Source organism: Xenopus tropicalis, chromosome 9 (assembly GCF_000004195.4).
Source record: "Xenopus tropicalis strain Nigerian chromosome 9, UCB_Xtro_10.0, whole genome shotgun sequence".
Taxonomy (NCBI): Eukaryota; Metazoa; Chordata; class Amphibia; order Anura; family Pipidae; genus Xenopus; species Xenopus tropicalis.
The window spans coordinates 40,110,418-40,128,331 of record NC_030685.2 but is presented as its reverse complement, the minus strand read 5'-3'; the positions used below and the strand labels follow the sequence as shown (position 1 = coordinate 40,128,331).

At 38.4% G+C, this 17,914-nt stretch overlaps 1 protein-coding gene across 1 annotated transcript in view; it reads right to left on the bottom strand.

Moving 5' to 3' along the window:
- The window catches only part of gsg1l (GSG1 like), an 87,367-nt gene that overhangs the window by 17,277 nt on the left and 52,176 nt on the right, over positions 1 to 17,914 (bottom strand). Inside the window, exon 3 of the mRNA XM_018097635.2 lies at positions 9,764 to 9,916. Within this exon, the coding sequence (XP_017953124.2) occupies positions 9,764 to 9,916 (153 nt within the window). The remainder of the gene's footprint in view (positions 1 to 9,763; positions 9,917 to 17,914) is intronic.

The window sequence follows — 17,914 nt, the reverse complement described above, 5'->3', positions numbered from 1 at the left end:
TGCTGTTTGTACTTTGCACAAAAAATGGCCTCTAGGGACTAAAATTAGATCTGTGTTGTATATTATTCTGTGAATTTGTTCTGGCAGGAGTCTGAGTAGCGGCCGTGGATCATGCCAGATTCCTTCATTTTCAATATTAATATAAAATATGCCATTCAAATAAAAGGCTAATGTCACAGTTATCTGAAAATGTCTGGGGAGAAAATACCATAGCAACCATAGCAATACCTGTGTCTGCACATAAGGGAGATTTTGACCCAAAAATGCTCAAATGCATTATATCCATTATATTGAAGCCTCCCTATTAATGGTAATTGTAATTCAGCTTGTCTTTGCTATGCCAATGACTTTTTCTGTTAGGCCTACCTTAACTAGCCTAGGGGAACTAGTGCTAGGAAAATGGCAGTTAAACAAGGCAATTCCATGGCACTAACTCATATCTCTTCTCACTTTTACAGGTAATTCTGCTCATCCGTAAAACCCTCTGCTGTATACTGCTATATACTCCAATATATAGTGCTGATATTTCACAAGTTCTAGGAAAATGGCAGTTAAACCAGGCAGTCTGCAACAAACTTACCTCCATTCATGACCTTTTCATCACTAATTCCAGGGTCTGACTGGGGGGTGCAGAGCCCAACGGGGCCCAGCAGATGCAACTGCTGGGCATGTCCCCTAACACCTCCCCGCAGGGACCCCCCTAACCCCTCGCAGGGTCCCCCACCTGACGTCTTCCACTGAGCGTGCGTAAGTTTAACGCGTCAGAGGAGGAACAGGAAGGCAGGGGGAGCACCGGCAAGGGTTGGGTCTGGGTCAGGTCCAAGTCCAAACCTGACTAATTCCTTTAACTTTCTTGCAATAACTGAAACCAGGCTTTCTTCTACTGACACTGCTTCACCTGCTGCTCAGTCCTTTGGGGGGCTACACCTTACTCACACTCCCAGACCTGGAAACAGGGCAGGGGTGGGGTTGGATTTCTTCTTTCTCCCAGCTGTACATTTTTCTTTTTCTTCTACTTCCTCCTTCTCTGTTATTTTCCTCATTTGAGGTTCACTCTCTTAGGCCCTTTTCTCCTGTTTCACTTCACATTGCTAACACATTACTTAATGCTCAATCTTGCCACTCCCAGCACCTCATACATAATATTCCATATAGCCAGTTTTTACATATTAGATGCATGTGCTCAGAAGAAACAGAGTTTCTATCAAAATCCAAAGACCTCTTGACCTACTTGATAGGGGTTACCCAAAGCACATTATCCAGGAAGCCTTCGAAAAAGCTGCATCAACTAAAAGATCTTATCTCTTTAACATATATAAAATAAGTAACAACACCAGAGATGACATAACTAGACAACAAATTAAAAAGAGGAAAACTTGTATAGATAACACAAAGACCTTGTCATGTATCCTGACTTATAGTCCTCAATACAAAGCTATAACAACCTTGTTAATAATAACCTAACAATACTTAAAGCAGACCCGATTCTGAGACAAATCCTTGACAACGGATATAGATTTGTAACTAGGAAAACAGAAATCAGAAACTCTAATTAATTAATTATCTCCTAGCTTGATCCAACAAGCTTGATCCAACAAAACAAACTTACAAATACTTGGTTATCTACAAAAGGCATGTTTAAATGCGGGTCCAGACAATGTATCACTTGCAACTTTATTGTTAAGACCTAGATTTACTTAATCTACTACAATGAATACTTACCAGATTAAACATTATATCAACTACAATACAAAATATGCCATATACTTACTCACTTGTACTAAATGCAAGAAACAATATATTGGCTAAACAAGCAGGAAGTTGAAAGACAGAATCAGAGAACACATTCTAAATATTACAAATGAAAATTGTCACACCTCTGCAGCAAAACACTTTGTTCTAACAGATCACTATCTTATTTAGATGTTACAGGAATTGATAGAGTAATCCCCAACCCCAGGGTGGGACATATCAAGCACTCAAGCACTTATAAGAAAAGAAACGAGATGGATATTCTTTCTAAAAATTAGACAGCCGAACGGTTTAAACTTTATGATGTGACCTGTTATGTATAACCATGAGCTTTGTCAAATTTTGCCCAATATATAGGATGTTTATTCTCTCAATGAGATTATAATCTTCCAATAAATTGAACTGTTTAAACTTTGATTATGATGTGACCAGCTATGTATAACTTTATGCTCTATTAAATTGTGCCTAAAAATGCGATGCCTTTTATCTCAAATGAGATACACTATACATCCATAAAAAAAACTCTTTTAATTACTCACCACCAGTTGTTTAATTACATGTAATTGAAAGATGGTTGTGATTGGCCAATCCTAGGTTCACTCCTATTGGCCACTTTACCTTTAAATACTGTGTTTGTTGTAAATGAAATTTAGCCTATGATTAAGTACCCTATTGATACGAAATGCATAAGTCTTCTCTTTGTTTTTTTATATGGATTAAATAAACTATATTTTTTTACTTATAATATGGCTGCTTTTTGACACTTTTTTGGGTTATCGGAGTGCCTGCCAACAACTACGTTCCTTGTGATTTTCTCCATTATGGCTCCCTAAGCTGAAGGTCTGAGGCATGATCACCCAGACCCACCTAAACAAAGGGTAAGATCTCTACATTCTTGCCTAAATGCTGTGATAATCCTGTATGATTTAACAATCCTAATGCCCCTGCTGTCTCTAAACTCATTTCACTAACATTCTCCTTTGGTTTACCTCTGTGCTCTCATTTTCCCTTTCATTCCAATGGGAACTCCCTGGAGCTTATATTTACCAGATTCTATCTCCAACTTTACTAACTCCCTTTTCCCCCTCTATGATCACAATCTTCTCACATTTCAACTCTTGCTAACTTCCTCTACACCCTCTGAGAATAACCTGCTGGATCCCCTACAATCTGGTTTTAGACAGCAACACTCCAAAGAAACTGATCTAATCTGACTAACTAATGACCTCTTGTTGGCTAAAGCCAAAAACCGCTACTTACTACTACTACTTCTTGATCTCTCAGCTGCTTTTGACACTGTGGATCACCCTCTTCTCCTCCATTCCCTCCACTCTCTTGACCTCCATAACACTGCTTTGTCCTGGTTTTCATCTTACCTCTCAGATCGCTCTTTCAGTGTCTCTTACAATGGAGTATCATCTTCTCCCTTACCTCTTTTTGTTGGGGTTATTCAAGGCTCTGTCCTGGGCCCCTTATTACTTTCTCTCTATACTTCCTCTCTTGGGAAACTAATCAATTCATGTGGTTTCCAATACCACCTCTATGCTGATGATACTCAGATCTATCTCTCCTCAACCGAGCTCCTCCCTCGTGTCTCTTTCTGCTTGTCTGCTATCTCTACTTAGAGTTGACATTTATATTAGAGGGAACCCATATAATTAACAAAATGTTATTTTCTTTCCGGTATTAAGAGCATTCCAATTACATTTAGAAACATGAGATAAATAATTAATAATGGGCACAAGCACTATGTATTACTAATTGGAGAAAAATTGATCCCATAAGTGCATAAATGAAATACTACTTCTTCAGAATCACTATTCTCAGTGTCCTTGTGCTTGCTTTTGCTAGTCCATCTTTTCCAAGGTGCAGAGTACAGAAACCTCCTGCACCTTGTATTCACAGCTCCATCCAGTATCAATTACCATGGCCTGCTTTTCTTGGAGGGCAAATATTAGGCATGGCTCAGTTCTCTGTCAGGTGTGCCTCTCTAAGCAGTCAGAAAGATTTGTTCTTGAATGCTGCTTTTCATCAGCCGGGTCTGGGAATTTTGATAAAAGACTTGAAGAGAAGGAACAATAAATGGAACTTAGCATAACAGTCTGTTAAAAAAAACTTGGGGCAAAATATCATCTTTGAGCAGGACAAAAATAAATTCCCAGAGGAGTGGCTAAGAACCAAAAGGTGAATATCATGCAGAGGCCCAGTCAAAGACCCAATCTCAGGATTGGTGGCTCCATTCAAAAACTGAGGTGCACAACTTTCATCCATTTAACATAAACTAACGAGACAAAATGTCTTTGGATGAATGGACCAGTCTGCAAAGCTGGTAGATACTCACCTCAAAAGATATATCTATTCTGTAAAATGTAGATCTATAAGTGTCAATACTGCTGCACATGTCATATTTCAGAAATTTTTCTTTAAAATAAACAATTTGTAAAAAATAATTAAGTATTTCAGTGCTATAAAATAAAAACATCACATTGAACAAAGTGCTTGTGTATATTTTGTCATGCAGTGAAACAAAAAAAATGTCCAAAAGGGTAAATACTTTTGCAGAGCACTGTATATGAAGGACCAGGAGGCGACTGTCCCATATATTGTTGGTGGCACATTTTGCTGGGACCACTGTGTTGTGAAATGCTCTGATAGCTGTGTCATAAATTGTTGGGGAAAATGCATGAGAAATGCTGGGGGTACTATGACATACATTACTGGGGCCACTGCATTATACATTGCCAGGGCTTATGTGGTATAAATTGCTGGCATCATTGTGACAAATATTGCTGGAGCTTCTGTGACATAGCTTGTCGGGTAAATTAGGGGAGCTGCAAGCTATTGCATGTATTGAAAATTATGATTTAATAGGTATCACTGAGACCTGGTGGGATGATAAATGCGACTGGGCTGCGAATTTAAATGGTTATACACTTTTTAGGAGGGACAGAGAGATTAAAAAGGGTGGAGGGGTTTGTCTTTACGTAAAGTCAGACTTAAAGCCATGTAATAAAGACATTACCAATGAAAACGTCGAATCTCTTTGGGTAGAAATTTCTGTAGGGCTGAAGGTCACAAAGAAAATGATCATTGGTGTATGCTATAAACCACCCCGTATAGATGAGGGGGATGAGGCCCAGCTATTGATGCAAATGGAGGAGGCTTCAAAACTAGGTCAAGTTGTTGTTATGGGGGACTTTAATTATCCGGACATTGACTGGAGTAATGGGGTGGCTAAGTCAGAAAAAGCTAGTAGGTTTGTAAATATGCTAAATGACAACTTTTTATTTCAGGCAGTTCAAGAACCCACTAGGAATGACGCTATTTTGGACCTGGTGATTTCTAATAATAATGAACTCAGCTCTAACATTTGTGTGGGTGAGCATTTGGGGAACAGTGATCACAACATGGTCTCCTTTGAGATAATGCTGCAGAGACAGCGCTATAAGGGAGTAACTAATAAGCTCAATTTTAGACGTGCAGACTTTGCCAGTATAAGGGCATCTCTGCAATGTGTCAACTGGGAAAGGCTTTTCATGGGGTTAGACACAGAAGGAAAATGGAACATCTTTAAAACATTGCTTTGTAGGTATACACAACAGTATATCCCCCTTGTAAGCAAGGAGAGGCATCGCAAAGCAAAACCTTTATGGCTGGATAAAAGTGTTATTGTCGAGGTTGGTAAGAAAAAACGTGCTTTTAGGGCATTCAAGTTAGCTGGGACAGCAGAAACTTTCATCAGGTACAAGGAAGCAAATAAAGCATGCAAAAAAGCTATCAAGCAAGCTAAAATAGAAATGGAAAGGGATATTGCTGCTAGGAGTAAAAAGAATCCTAAATTATTTTTTAATTATGTGAATAGTAAAAAAATGAAGCAAGAAGGGGTGGGAACTTTATTATCACGGGGGGGTAAGTTGGTTGATGAGAATGGGGAAAAAGCTGAAATTTTGAACTCTTATTTTTCATCTGTCTATACATCTGAGGAGCCAGATAATGAAGGCTTCCCTTGTAATATGCCCAGTTCTAGTAATTTAGCTATTGGCGCATGGGTCACTCGGGAGGAAATTCAAAAGAGACTTGAACATGTAAAGGTAAACAGAGGTCCAGGGCCGGATGGGATTCATCCCAGGGTATTAAATGAGCTGAGCGCTGTGATTGCCAAACCTCTTCACTTAATTTTTCAGGATTCATTGAGGTCTGGCATGGTGCCAAGAGACTGGCGGATTGCTAATGTGGTGCCGTTATTTAAAAAGGGATCCCGTTCTCAGCCTGAAAACTATAGGCCTGTTAGTCTGACATCAGTAGTGGGAAAACTTTTGGAAGGGGTAATAAGGGATAGGGTACTTGAATACATTGCAGTTCACAATACTATTAGTTTGTGCCAGCATGGTTTTATGCGTAACAGATCTTGCCAGACTAATTTAGTCGCCTTTTATGAGGAGGTGAGCAGGAACCTTGATGCTGGAATGGCAGTTGATGTCATCTACTTGGACTTTGCTAAAGCGTTTGATACAGTACCTCACAGAAGGTTAATGATCAAATTAAGGAATATTGGCCTAGAACATAATATTTGTAATTGGATAGAGAACTGGCTGAAGGATAGAGTACAAAGAGTGGTTGTAAATGGAACATTTTCTAATTGGACCAGTGTGGTTAGTGGAGTACCGCAGGGGTCAGTCCTTGGGCCTTTGCTTTTTAACTTGTTTATTAATGACCTGGAGGTGGGCATAGACAGTACTGTTTCTATTTTTGCTGATGACACTAAATTGTGCAAAACTATAAGTTCCATGCAGGATGCTGCCGCTTTGCAGAGCGATTTGACAAAATTAGATAACTGGGCAGCAAACTGGAAAATGAGGTTCAATGTTGATAAGTGCAAAGTTATGCACTTTGGTAGAAATAATATAAACGCAAACTATCTACTGAATGGTAGTGTGTTGGGGGTTTCCTTAATGGAGAAGGATCTAGGGGTTTTTGTTGATAACAAGTTGTCTAATGCCAGGCAGTGTCATTCTGTGGCTACTAAAGCAAATAAAGTGCTGTCTTGTATAAAAAAGGGCATTGACTCAAGGGATGAGAACATAATTTTGCCCCTTTATAGGTCCCTGGTGAGGCCTCATCTTGAGTATGCAGTGCAGTTTTGGGCTCCAGTGCTTAAGAAGGATATTAATGAGCTGGAGAGAGTGCAGAGACGTGCAACTAAACTGGTTAAGGGGATGGAAGATTTAAGCTATGAGGTGAGACTGTCAAGGTTGGGGTTGTTTTCTCTGGAAAAGAGGCGCTTGCGAGGGGACATGATTACTCTGTACAAGTACATTAGAGGGGATTATAGGCAGTTGGGGGATGTTCTTTTTTCCCATAAAAACAATCAGCGCACCAGAGGTCACCCCTTTAGATTAGAGGAAAGGAGCTTCCATTTGAAGCAGCGTAGGTGGTTTTTCACGGTGAGGGCAGTGAGGTTATGGAATGCCCTTCCTAGTGATGTGGTAATGGCAGATTCTGTTAATGCCTTTAAGAGGGGCCTGGATGAGTTCTTGATCAATCAGAATATCCAAGGCTATTGTGATACTAATATCTACAGTTAGTACTAGTGGTTGTATTTATAGTTTATGTATGTGAGTGTTTAGATTGGTAGGTGTGGGTTAAGTGTGCTGGGTTTACTTGGATGGGTTGAACTTGATGGACACTGGTCTTTTTTCAACCCTATGTAACTATGTAACTATGTAACTATGTACTATATTTTGCTGGGGCAACTTCGTAATGTCATTATGACATACAGTATACTGCTGTGGTTACTATATCACAAACGTCTGTGTTCTAGCCAAAGCGTTGTATGGTCTAGCCAAAGTTTATGTATTCTGCATTGTGTGAAGTAATTTCTATTCTTCAAATAGTGCACATTACTTTAGAGGTGGGTGTGGATAAATGTGGAGGTTGAGCTTAAAATTGGTGCAGCATGCTACATGTGTCTTATATAATTCCTCCACCTGTTTTGACTCACTTTAACAACTGACATAGTATATATTTAGCAATTTAAACCTTTTAATGCATAACCAGCATGCCAAAGATGTTTGGTTATAGTTTCAGAATTTTCTAACCCGGCTAATAGCCCCTGAGCATATATATATACATATATATAGGCATATATTGGGATGACATACAAAAGACTGGAAGCAGAAAAGTGGCTAGCAGTTAGCCTTGCTGCTAACTCATAAACATTATGTTCTATAGATAAATAATTATAAATAAAACATTGATCCATGAACACATAAGCTGTTTTGCTGATGGAAAAGAATGAAATTTAAAGCTTTAGGTAGACATGTATTTGTAATTGGTATCTAGGAGGTAATGGAGAAAAGAGCCTCATGGTATGTTTCTATAATGCTTGTTAGTACAGAATTATCAAGTAGATAGCAATGTTTTATGAGCATATTCTTGAGAAAAAAAGAAAAATAATCTGACACTGTACTGATAGTGGAGACTATACTTAGATTTATAGGTACACAAATATACTAACAATTCTTTATCATAATTAACAAGCCCATTATAAAAAAAAATGCAAAATACAATATTATTCTATATCAAGCATATAATATGTGATTAAGGGATCAGCAGTGGCTCACGCAGCATGGAGCCTCTATGGATGCAAGTACATTTGTAAGTACCTTTGATGTGTTTTTTGTTCCTTAGGAAACTTACCATTATTCTCATGTATTTCTCGACATATCAACGAATGCGGCAAATACATTCTTTATGCATGAATGAATATTGTGAGCGTATTTTCTTCACAAGCTTCTAACCTTCAGCTTCATTAATAAATATTGCTCTTTGTGGATGTTGTTTTAGTTTTAAGTCTACAAAAGGATTCATCAATCCTGTTTTCTGTTTTTTGACAAATTGCTATATTTGCCTATTATTTTAAACACAACAAAAATCTATAGTTTTTGTTATTTTGTGACCTAAACAGAGAAATTAACAATGCTCTATGTAGATTATTACATTACTGATATGCAACCCTCTTCCTTTACTCTTTGCTGTGCAGGGGGATAATCTGTGGATTTGTGGTTTAATCATCTTTCTGTCATGGACAAAACATGGAGCAGCTTTGATCCCCGTTTGCATTGCTTAGCTCATCAATTAACAAAATTAAATAATAAGTAAAAAAGTATATCCAGCACAAACCCACTGAACTCATGTTGAATAAGAAATATGCTGCCTATTTAACAATTTTACCATATCCTGTTACTAGAATTAAGATTAAGGATTAAGATAGAGAAGCCCTGCTAGGGTAAGGGGTGCACGGCTTGGTTAATGAGCATCTGGATTAAAGAGCTCGTAGCTCTAATAAATATACTTTCATCTATTTGTATCTTTTACCCTTTTTGTATCTTTCAAATATTATCAAAACTTTTAAATATTATTTGATGATTGTTGCTTACAATGAATGTTACTATTCTACTCAGACTTACAGGGTTTTGCAATAATAGGCAGTAAATTTGCCCAAGAGCAATAACCCATAGCAACCAATCAGCAGGAAGCACTGGTAACCTATTTGAAAGAAAACATCTTATTGTTTGCTGTGGGTTACTGCTATTGGGTAAACGTAGCACCTTTTAATACATATGGGGGTATAACTGTAATAATGGGCTTTTTTAAAAAAAATATACATACATGAGCAAATGCTTGGGCAAACTTAGTGCCTTTTATTACATATGGGGGTTAATGTGACTCCCAACCTGTCTGTAATAGTGATACCTAAATATTTAAGCTTTCGCTTCTTTAAGGATTTTCTCAAAATTGTTGCTTGTTGGATACTTTTCATGCAGACATCTATTCACCATGTTATTCTTTTATTCTTAGGTGAACTGCTCCAGTACGTTCATTTTATGTACTTGGGCCTCCATTTTTCTTCTCAAAACCCAGTTACAGTGACCAAACCTACAAACCCGAAGACCCACTGAAATATCTTAACCCCTCATGATTACATACTTACGAAATGAGTTTACATTACCTGACAGAACAGTGAACACTGCAGCAAATGCATTTAGCTTCAGCCCATCCACAACATTATTTGACTGAAAGAATTCTAGGCACATGAGGCCAAATCCCACCACCAAGAGCACTATGAACAACACTTCTGAGACCACAGATAGCCAGAGAACACCTGGAACAATAAAAAACATGAGTACTATTATGTAAATGTCTGAAAAGTTATTAAGAACAAAGCACCATACATTGTACATTTTCATTACTTTTATATAGGGATTTATTTAAAGGGACATTACCTGAAAACATTGTGCAGCCAAAGGCAAAATAATATGCGTAAAAGTGTTTCTAATAATGTACTTTTGTAATTTGAAAATTAATTATTAATTGTGCTAGGTTTTTTTTGCTCTCCATGTACCCTGTAAATACCTAATTCAGCAACCTATTATTTCTTTCGGCAGCTTCCATAAATAGACAATAGACAGGGAGGTGCTGCAAGCAACAAAGAACCCTACTGATGCAGTACAAACACGTTACCCAATGATAAGTTTAGAAAGGTTAGAAATATTTAAGGAATCCTCCCCAATACTGGTGCAATCCCTGTTGGCTTAAGCATGTGATTTGGCCTTTAAATAATTTTATTGTATTTCATTGTCATTGTTTTTCTAAAGTTCTCTTTTGAATGCTGCCATTACTGTTTTTGTTCTGCTATTTTAGCTTGGTTTTGGTAGCTTCCTGCTGCAGCTTTAGCTGTTGGAAGCTCATATCACACATTCCTAAGGGGAAGGGGAGTGAATTCTTACGGGAGGGGGGAGCAGGAGAAGGGAGATAGGCGAGAACTGAGCAGACTTGTGCCCCAAACCTGAAGGAGCCCTAAAGTAGAGGAAGTCAGATACAGAAGAACATGTGTACGCAGAAATCTGGTGTTTCCTGCAAGAAATTCTTTGTTTCGTTTGATAGAGGACTCAGTGCAGCGTTTCTGTGAGTGCTTATGGCTGTATTTACATAGACCTTTCTGATAAACCTTACTTAGTTTTTACATTTCCTTCTCCTTTAAGCAGATAAAAAAACATCCAGTGCTTAAAAGAACTTGTGGGGTGTTGTATTATGTATTCAGTGTTTAAGTGCACAGTGGAGCATTCATCAGGAAAAACCACTATGTACTCCCCTGGCATACACCAGTTCTGCTAAGTGCTGGATGCTTTTTCATCTTTATGTATATAATATTCAAGAGCCATGATTATTCTGTAAGATGTATTTTTTTTAAATGGTGCTTAGTAATGTCATAGGTTATAATAGAGGCAAAGTAATGTAATGGGCCACATTATTTGCTTCACTTAAATTAGAAAATGTGTTTGTTTGGGTGTTTATTATGAAGTTATGACTGAATGTAACAAAACTTCTCTGGCACCATCTCCAGAAGGAATTCAATAAATACTGTATTTATAGGTTCAGTAACTTGGGCCCAAGTGTTCAGTGACACTGCACATCCCAGGGCACCAACTTATGTGTGTTATGTTGTGTTACCACATATCTTTTATTTGTACACAGAATGCAGAAAAACTTTTCAACTTAAAAATCTCTTACGTTCCATTTCACATTATTGGTGAGCAGGACACAATATTTGCAGTGTTGCATATATACCCCTTTTTTCACCTTAGGAGATATGACTGACAGTTTCTATCACGGGAGATCCTGCATGACAAAGCCCTGGGCCTTTCCATAATGTGGTATGACTACCTCCAGTTAAAACATTACTTCACCACTATATTTCCAGCAGACTGAAGAGATCCCCTCACTTCTTTTGTATGTTTAGCTGTTCAAGGGTTTAATTTTGACTATTAGCTACTAATTAAATCTTTCATGATAGAGGGTAATAGACACAATTATATACGAAAGTGGGATATTCATATCGGGAGAATAATTGATGAAAAAGAATGGGAAGCCATAAGTGACAACACTTACAGTAAGTTCTGGTACCATACACCAATCATGCTGCATGTATTGTTTCCAGAGACTTCACTCAACTGCTGGAGGGGATGTGGGCAACCTGGGGATTTACCCCACATATTTTGGCTTTACCCTCTAATATAGCCATTCTGGAATGAGATCTTGATGCTATTGCACCAGATCACACTCTTAACCCTAGATAAGGACATTCATACTTTCTCCTGGGGAAGCCTTCTAAACAACTTTCGAAGCACACACAAAAGCTGGTTAATCAGGTACTTTCAGCTGGCCGTATCTCAATTGCTGCTAAATTGAAGCTGCCTACCATCCCTTCTCTCTAGGAAGCGAAACAAAGGGTTAATGGCATTAAACAATTTGGATATAGTCTGGCCCGGTTACAGAACAAAATCCCCCAATTACTCTCGCAACAGACAAATTACTCTTGCAACAGATTTATGTCATATAATTATTGCTTTTTCCTATTATTCTAATACATCTGTTGTTTATTTACTAAAAATAATATATATATAACCAATTGCACAAAATGCTCTAATATGCCTTGTTATTTTCTAAACACAAGAAGTGACAAAAACACCCAAAAAACTACATTGTGGGTAGAAATATGGCAATTTCCATACAAAATTGCACTTTGTAATTGCATTATTTTATTATTATTAACATTTATTTATAAAGCGCCAACATATTCCGCAGCGCTGTACAATAAGTGGGTTTCATACATTGGACATACAGAGTAACATATAAAGCAATCAATAACCGATACAAGAATCCTGCCCAAAAGAGCTTACAATCTACAAGGAGAAAGGGTTGAGACACAAGGTGTGGGAATGGGCATGAACAGAGTTGTGAAAGGTGTGGCACAGGGTATTGCTAAACTAGATTAGGGTAAGCTTCTCTAAATAAATGTGTTTTTAGAGATGTCTTGAAGGCAGAGAGATTGGGAGAAAGTCTGATAGTTTGTGGGAGCGAATTCCAGAAAATTGTGAATTGTGTCGTAAAGTCTCAGCATCTGCAGCATACGTATGAGTGGTCATTTACTTACCACACTGCAGTTGTGAGCCTGCATATTTTTTTGCAAAAAGATCAATAATTACAGGTAATTGCATTAACATGCGGGCCTTACACTTCTGTGTTGTTGTTCTCAGTGCCACTGCCTTGCTCCTGTTCTGGATCAAGTGTTGCTGAGCCTACTGACACCGGGGATCCCTAGAGCTATAGCCACCTCCTAACCAAGTGGTAACTCCAGGGTTCCTACAGTGGCATTGGGCAGTAGGCACAGCACAGATGCACCAAAATAATCAAGTGCACACATCGCTTTCACACTAAGGGGCACATTTACTTACTCACGAACGGGCCGAATGCGTCCGATTGCGTTTTTTTCGTAATGATCAGTATTTGGCGATTTTTCGGAAAATTGTTGCGACTTTTTCGTTGCCATTCCGAATGTTGCGCAAAATCTGGTGATTTTTTCGTAGTGTTACTACTTGCGCGAAAAGTCGCGACTTTTTCGTAGCCTTCGCGCCGAGTACGAAAGATTCGGATTCATTCAAGCTTCAGTATGGTGACTTTTCTTGGGCCAGGTTGGAGCTGCAGGGTGCCATTGAGTCCTATGGGAGGCTTCCAAAATCATGCTAAGTCTGAAAGTTTTGCCCGCCGCTTACGAGCGCTCAATAAGAAAAAGTCGCGACAAGATACGAGCGCATCGTAATGGCTACGAAAAACTCACGTTTTTTCGCGCAAATCATATTGGTAACGAAAAAGTCGAGACAATTTCCGAAAAAGTCGTAAAGGCGCCGAAAAAAATCGCAAAAAATACGAAAAAGTCGCAAAATGTTCGTTTTCCAATCGGAATTTTTCCAATTCGGATTCGTGGGTTAGTAAATGTGCCCCTAAATGTCTGAAGCTTCTGCAACTTCCCCTGCTGGAAAAATGCTAGAATTCTGGACAAATCAGTGTATTGTACAAAAAAAATTAATTAAAAAAAAAATTAGAATTGCATTTGGAAGTGCACTGCCTCTGTGAAAAGTTAATAAGCCTATTGTATACTACTTTGTAATTCTCAAAATTATTCATATACTAGATCTGGACAGCACATTGGTTTCAAGTGAACAGTTCAGAGATTATTGCAGTGTGTGGATGGTGTACTCTAAAAATTAGAAAACAAATTCATATTCTGTTCCCATAAGAAAACAATTGTTGTTGTGATTGTGTTTTTTAATCCTATTGTTACTATTAGTGCTAATTTGCTTTTTACTTTGAATAACAAATCCCTTCTTTTGTTTTGCATATGCTATGTGTTTAGTGACCCACAGAAAACAGATTACTGCTGTGACTTGTCAGTGTTTTTGGCAGCACTGTTTTATGTTGGCAAGCACTGTTTCCAAAATCTTTACTACTTGCTATGAACACTATGAAAACACATAATAGATCACTTTGTTGAAATCTCTGCAAAACATCAGTGCACCTCATGATTCATTACTTAATTATAGGCTATATTCCCTCCAAGAGAACACCTTGCACATTATAGATCATGTAGGCAGTAATGCTAATATTTATGTTAGATACTGACTATATATAAGCACAATCCACCATGTTTTTTGCACTTGCCTGGCGACACCTGCACAACCCCCATCACCCAGCCTTAGCTAATTCCATTTACTCTTTTGTATTCTTCCCAAAGTTCTGCATCATACTATTTTATTTACCCAGGTGGGGTAAACTCCATGAGCGCTTTTGAAAGGATTTTGTGGGTCAGATTTTAATCTGATCTTGTCATGCAACACCACACAACACTATGCCACACAACAGCATGCAATAGCACAAGATTTTGTAGGATCCTATAAAATGCTTAAAAGGATTGTAGGATCCTACAAAATCTGATCTCCATAGGCTGTAATGTAAAGTGGGATCAAATAAAGTCTGATTTATTTTGTTCATGGTCTACATGAGAAAAAAAGTCTTTCCAAAACCATCAATTTTTATCTTGTCGGACGCAGACACAGCATGCAGAGTTCCCTTCTGACAGGCACAAAGTGTCGGATGGAAAAAGTTATTATTATCATATGGTTTACACATCAGATATTTCTATCAGTCCCAATATATTTTGACTCATGCTTGTTGGATGCATTCTGTCAATCCCATATGATCCGACTTGACCAAGGAATGGCCTGACTCATTATAGTTAATTAAATAACACACTGACACAAGGCATGGGATTGAACTGGCCACAGCATTTATTAAACGTATAATTTCCATTTAATCCCAGTTTATTAGCATATAACATTATAACATTAATAACCAACACATGAAGTTTCGTATAAACATGTAATCCAAATTTCCCAATGTTACCTCCACAGGACCAGTACCCTGCACCAGCCGCAACTGCAACCGACTCGGTGGGCACGCAGTGGATCCTGTATAAATCCAATAAATCATTAACATCACAGGGACAACAGCCCTCCAAAACAGGAATCACATTGCATCAGGTAAGTAATCACCTTTACATCAATTAAAGTTCCCCAACTGTCCGTAACCCGTTGTCTATCCAAAATATGTCTCATACTTGTGAAATATCTTCCAAAATATCATGCCTTACCGCCAAAATTGAATGACTGAATCAGTCTACATATATGCTGTGACATAATAATTCCCTAATTAAGGGCGGGTGGGAGGGACGCTCTTTCCTGTGTCCACTCTACTTCAAAATGCCTGCTCCTTTACCTGCTCTGCAGCCTTTGGCTTCAATTTTTCCCGCCCAAGCTTCCCATTGGCCAGTACTAACACTCCCATGCCTCCTTGGTCATGTGCCACTCTGCCCTAATTTCATTGGGCCCGTGGCTCTCTTGACCAAGGAATGGCCTGACTCATTATAGTTAATTAAATAACACACTGACACAAGGCATGGGATTGAACTGGCCACAGCATTTATTAAACGTATAATTTCCATTTAATCCCAGTTTATTAGCATATAACATTATAACATTAATAACCAACACATGAAGTTTCGTATAAACATGTAATCCAAATTTCCCAATGTTACCTCCACAGGACCAGTACCCTGCACCAGCCGCAACTGCAACCGACTCGGTGGGCACGCAGTGGATCCTGTATAAATCCAATAAATCATTAACATCACAGGGACAACAGCCCTCCAAAACAGGAATCACATTGCATCAGGTAAGTAATCACCTTTACATCAATTAAAGTTCCCCAACTGTCCGTAACCCGTTGTCTATCCAAAATATGTCTCATACTTGTGAAATATCTTCCAAAATATCAAGCCTTACCGCCAAAAGATGAATGACTGAATCCTCAGGCATTCATCTTCTTCCACACCCCAAAGGCCTCCTCCAAACCTTCTTGCAGACCTAGGTTAAAGAAATCTAGCCCAATATCATTTAAATGTACCCCATCAGGACCCAACAGATTATCCTGGTATTCAATATTTTTATGCCTCACTACTATGCCCCCTATATTCCTGATAAATCGTGACATCTCCCTGTTAACCTGAATTCTTGTTCTATCAATTGCTTTATGCGATCTAGCATACCTCCATACATTACGTGGAATTATCTCCGACCATACGAGTATAAGACCTTGAATGGCCGACAATAAATCCCGTAAATCCCTTCTCATATCTTTAATTAGGTTCTTCATAGGGTAAACTCCCAGATCATTGCCCCCCACATGGATAAGTATTATTTGAGGGAGTTGCTCAACACTAAATATATTCCATAAATTTGGCAATACTGCATCCCAACACATTCCCCCTTTTCCAAACCATAGTATTTCCATATCTTTTCTTGAAAAACCAAGTTGTCTCCCATCATTCCGGATATCTGCTCTCTTCGCTGCCCGGACTATAAAAGAATGTCCTATAATCCAGGAAATACAATATGCGGAACCTAAAATAAATAACAAAGATTAACATAACATGCCCATCATTAATTATTCCTGGACCAAATGGGGTCTTATATAAGATTTATATCGGTCTGAATCCCATCTTCCCATCTTACGTATTGCCATCGGGCTAAGACCCCACAAATCTGCCTGTGTCGCAGCCCCAATTCTAAAGGAATGTGATGCATATTCTCTCTCCTTTAAACCTAAACTCCCAATGCATTTTCTAAAAATGGTCAAAAACTGGTAAATTGATAAAGCTTTCCCATCCTCATGAATGAGCAATATTGATCCCTTCTTTGGCCTGCAGTTCAAAAACTCTTCAAAACAGGTTACGGGGCATGTAACATTCCCATTCATTCTGTTCAATACAATCCATTTACCTTTCCCAAAGATATCCGTTTTAGAGAATTTTAAATAGATGGACAACTGGTTCTCCGAGTGATGAACGTCCTCCAACAACAACCCCCCATTACCAACTTTGTTCCTTGAAATTAATTCACTAATTCTAAAAGCCCCATAGAATGCCAATGAGAAAGCCAACTTGAAAAGGCTCTCTTCGTAACCAGAAAAACAGATTTCTTTAAGCTGGACAAATACTCTACTCAATAGAGGCAATGATAGGGGCCTCCTCATATCTTTCCCAGCTTGCCCTTTTTTAAAGCTGTTAAGTATCTGTCTTACTAAAAAGACTTTTGTGATATCCTTTATTTCCAGCAACTTAAACAAAAAGCTTAGTGCTGACACTCTTTTATTAATCATGTTATAAGAACAACCTTTTTCAGATAGCTGTGCCAGATATAATAAGAAATTATCCAAAATGCTCTGATCATTTAATTCGCCTCTTATTATCCCGCCATTTTGAATCCATTCCAGCCAAACAGCTCTGTAAGCTTTCCAGGTCGCAGGAGCCAATGAATTTTTGATTGCATCTGCTAATCTTCGAACCCTGCTTTCCACAACCACTGTGGAACTCTGGTTCGCACAGGCTCCGCTGATGGCACAACATTCCAAAATCGATCTAACTGTAAACGAGACAGAGCATCGGCAACATCATTACTAACACCTGGCACGTCTCGCCTTTAGCCAAATATTGCTATTCATACATAGCAAAACTAAGCGTCTCATGAGTCGCACTACAGGTACGGAAGATGCATTCATTTTATTTAAAACCTGCACCACTCCCATGTTGTCACAATAAAAGATTACTTTCTTATTCACCAACTCCTCACCCCAAACCTCAAGTGATGTTAATATTGGCAGCAATTCAAGAAAAACCATATTCTTAGTAATATCTGCTTTGTACCAT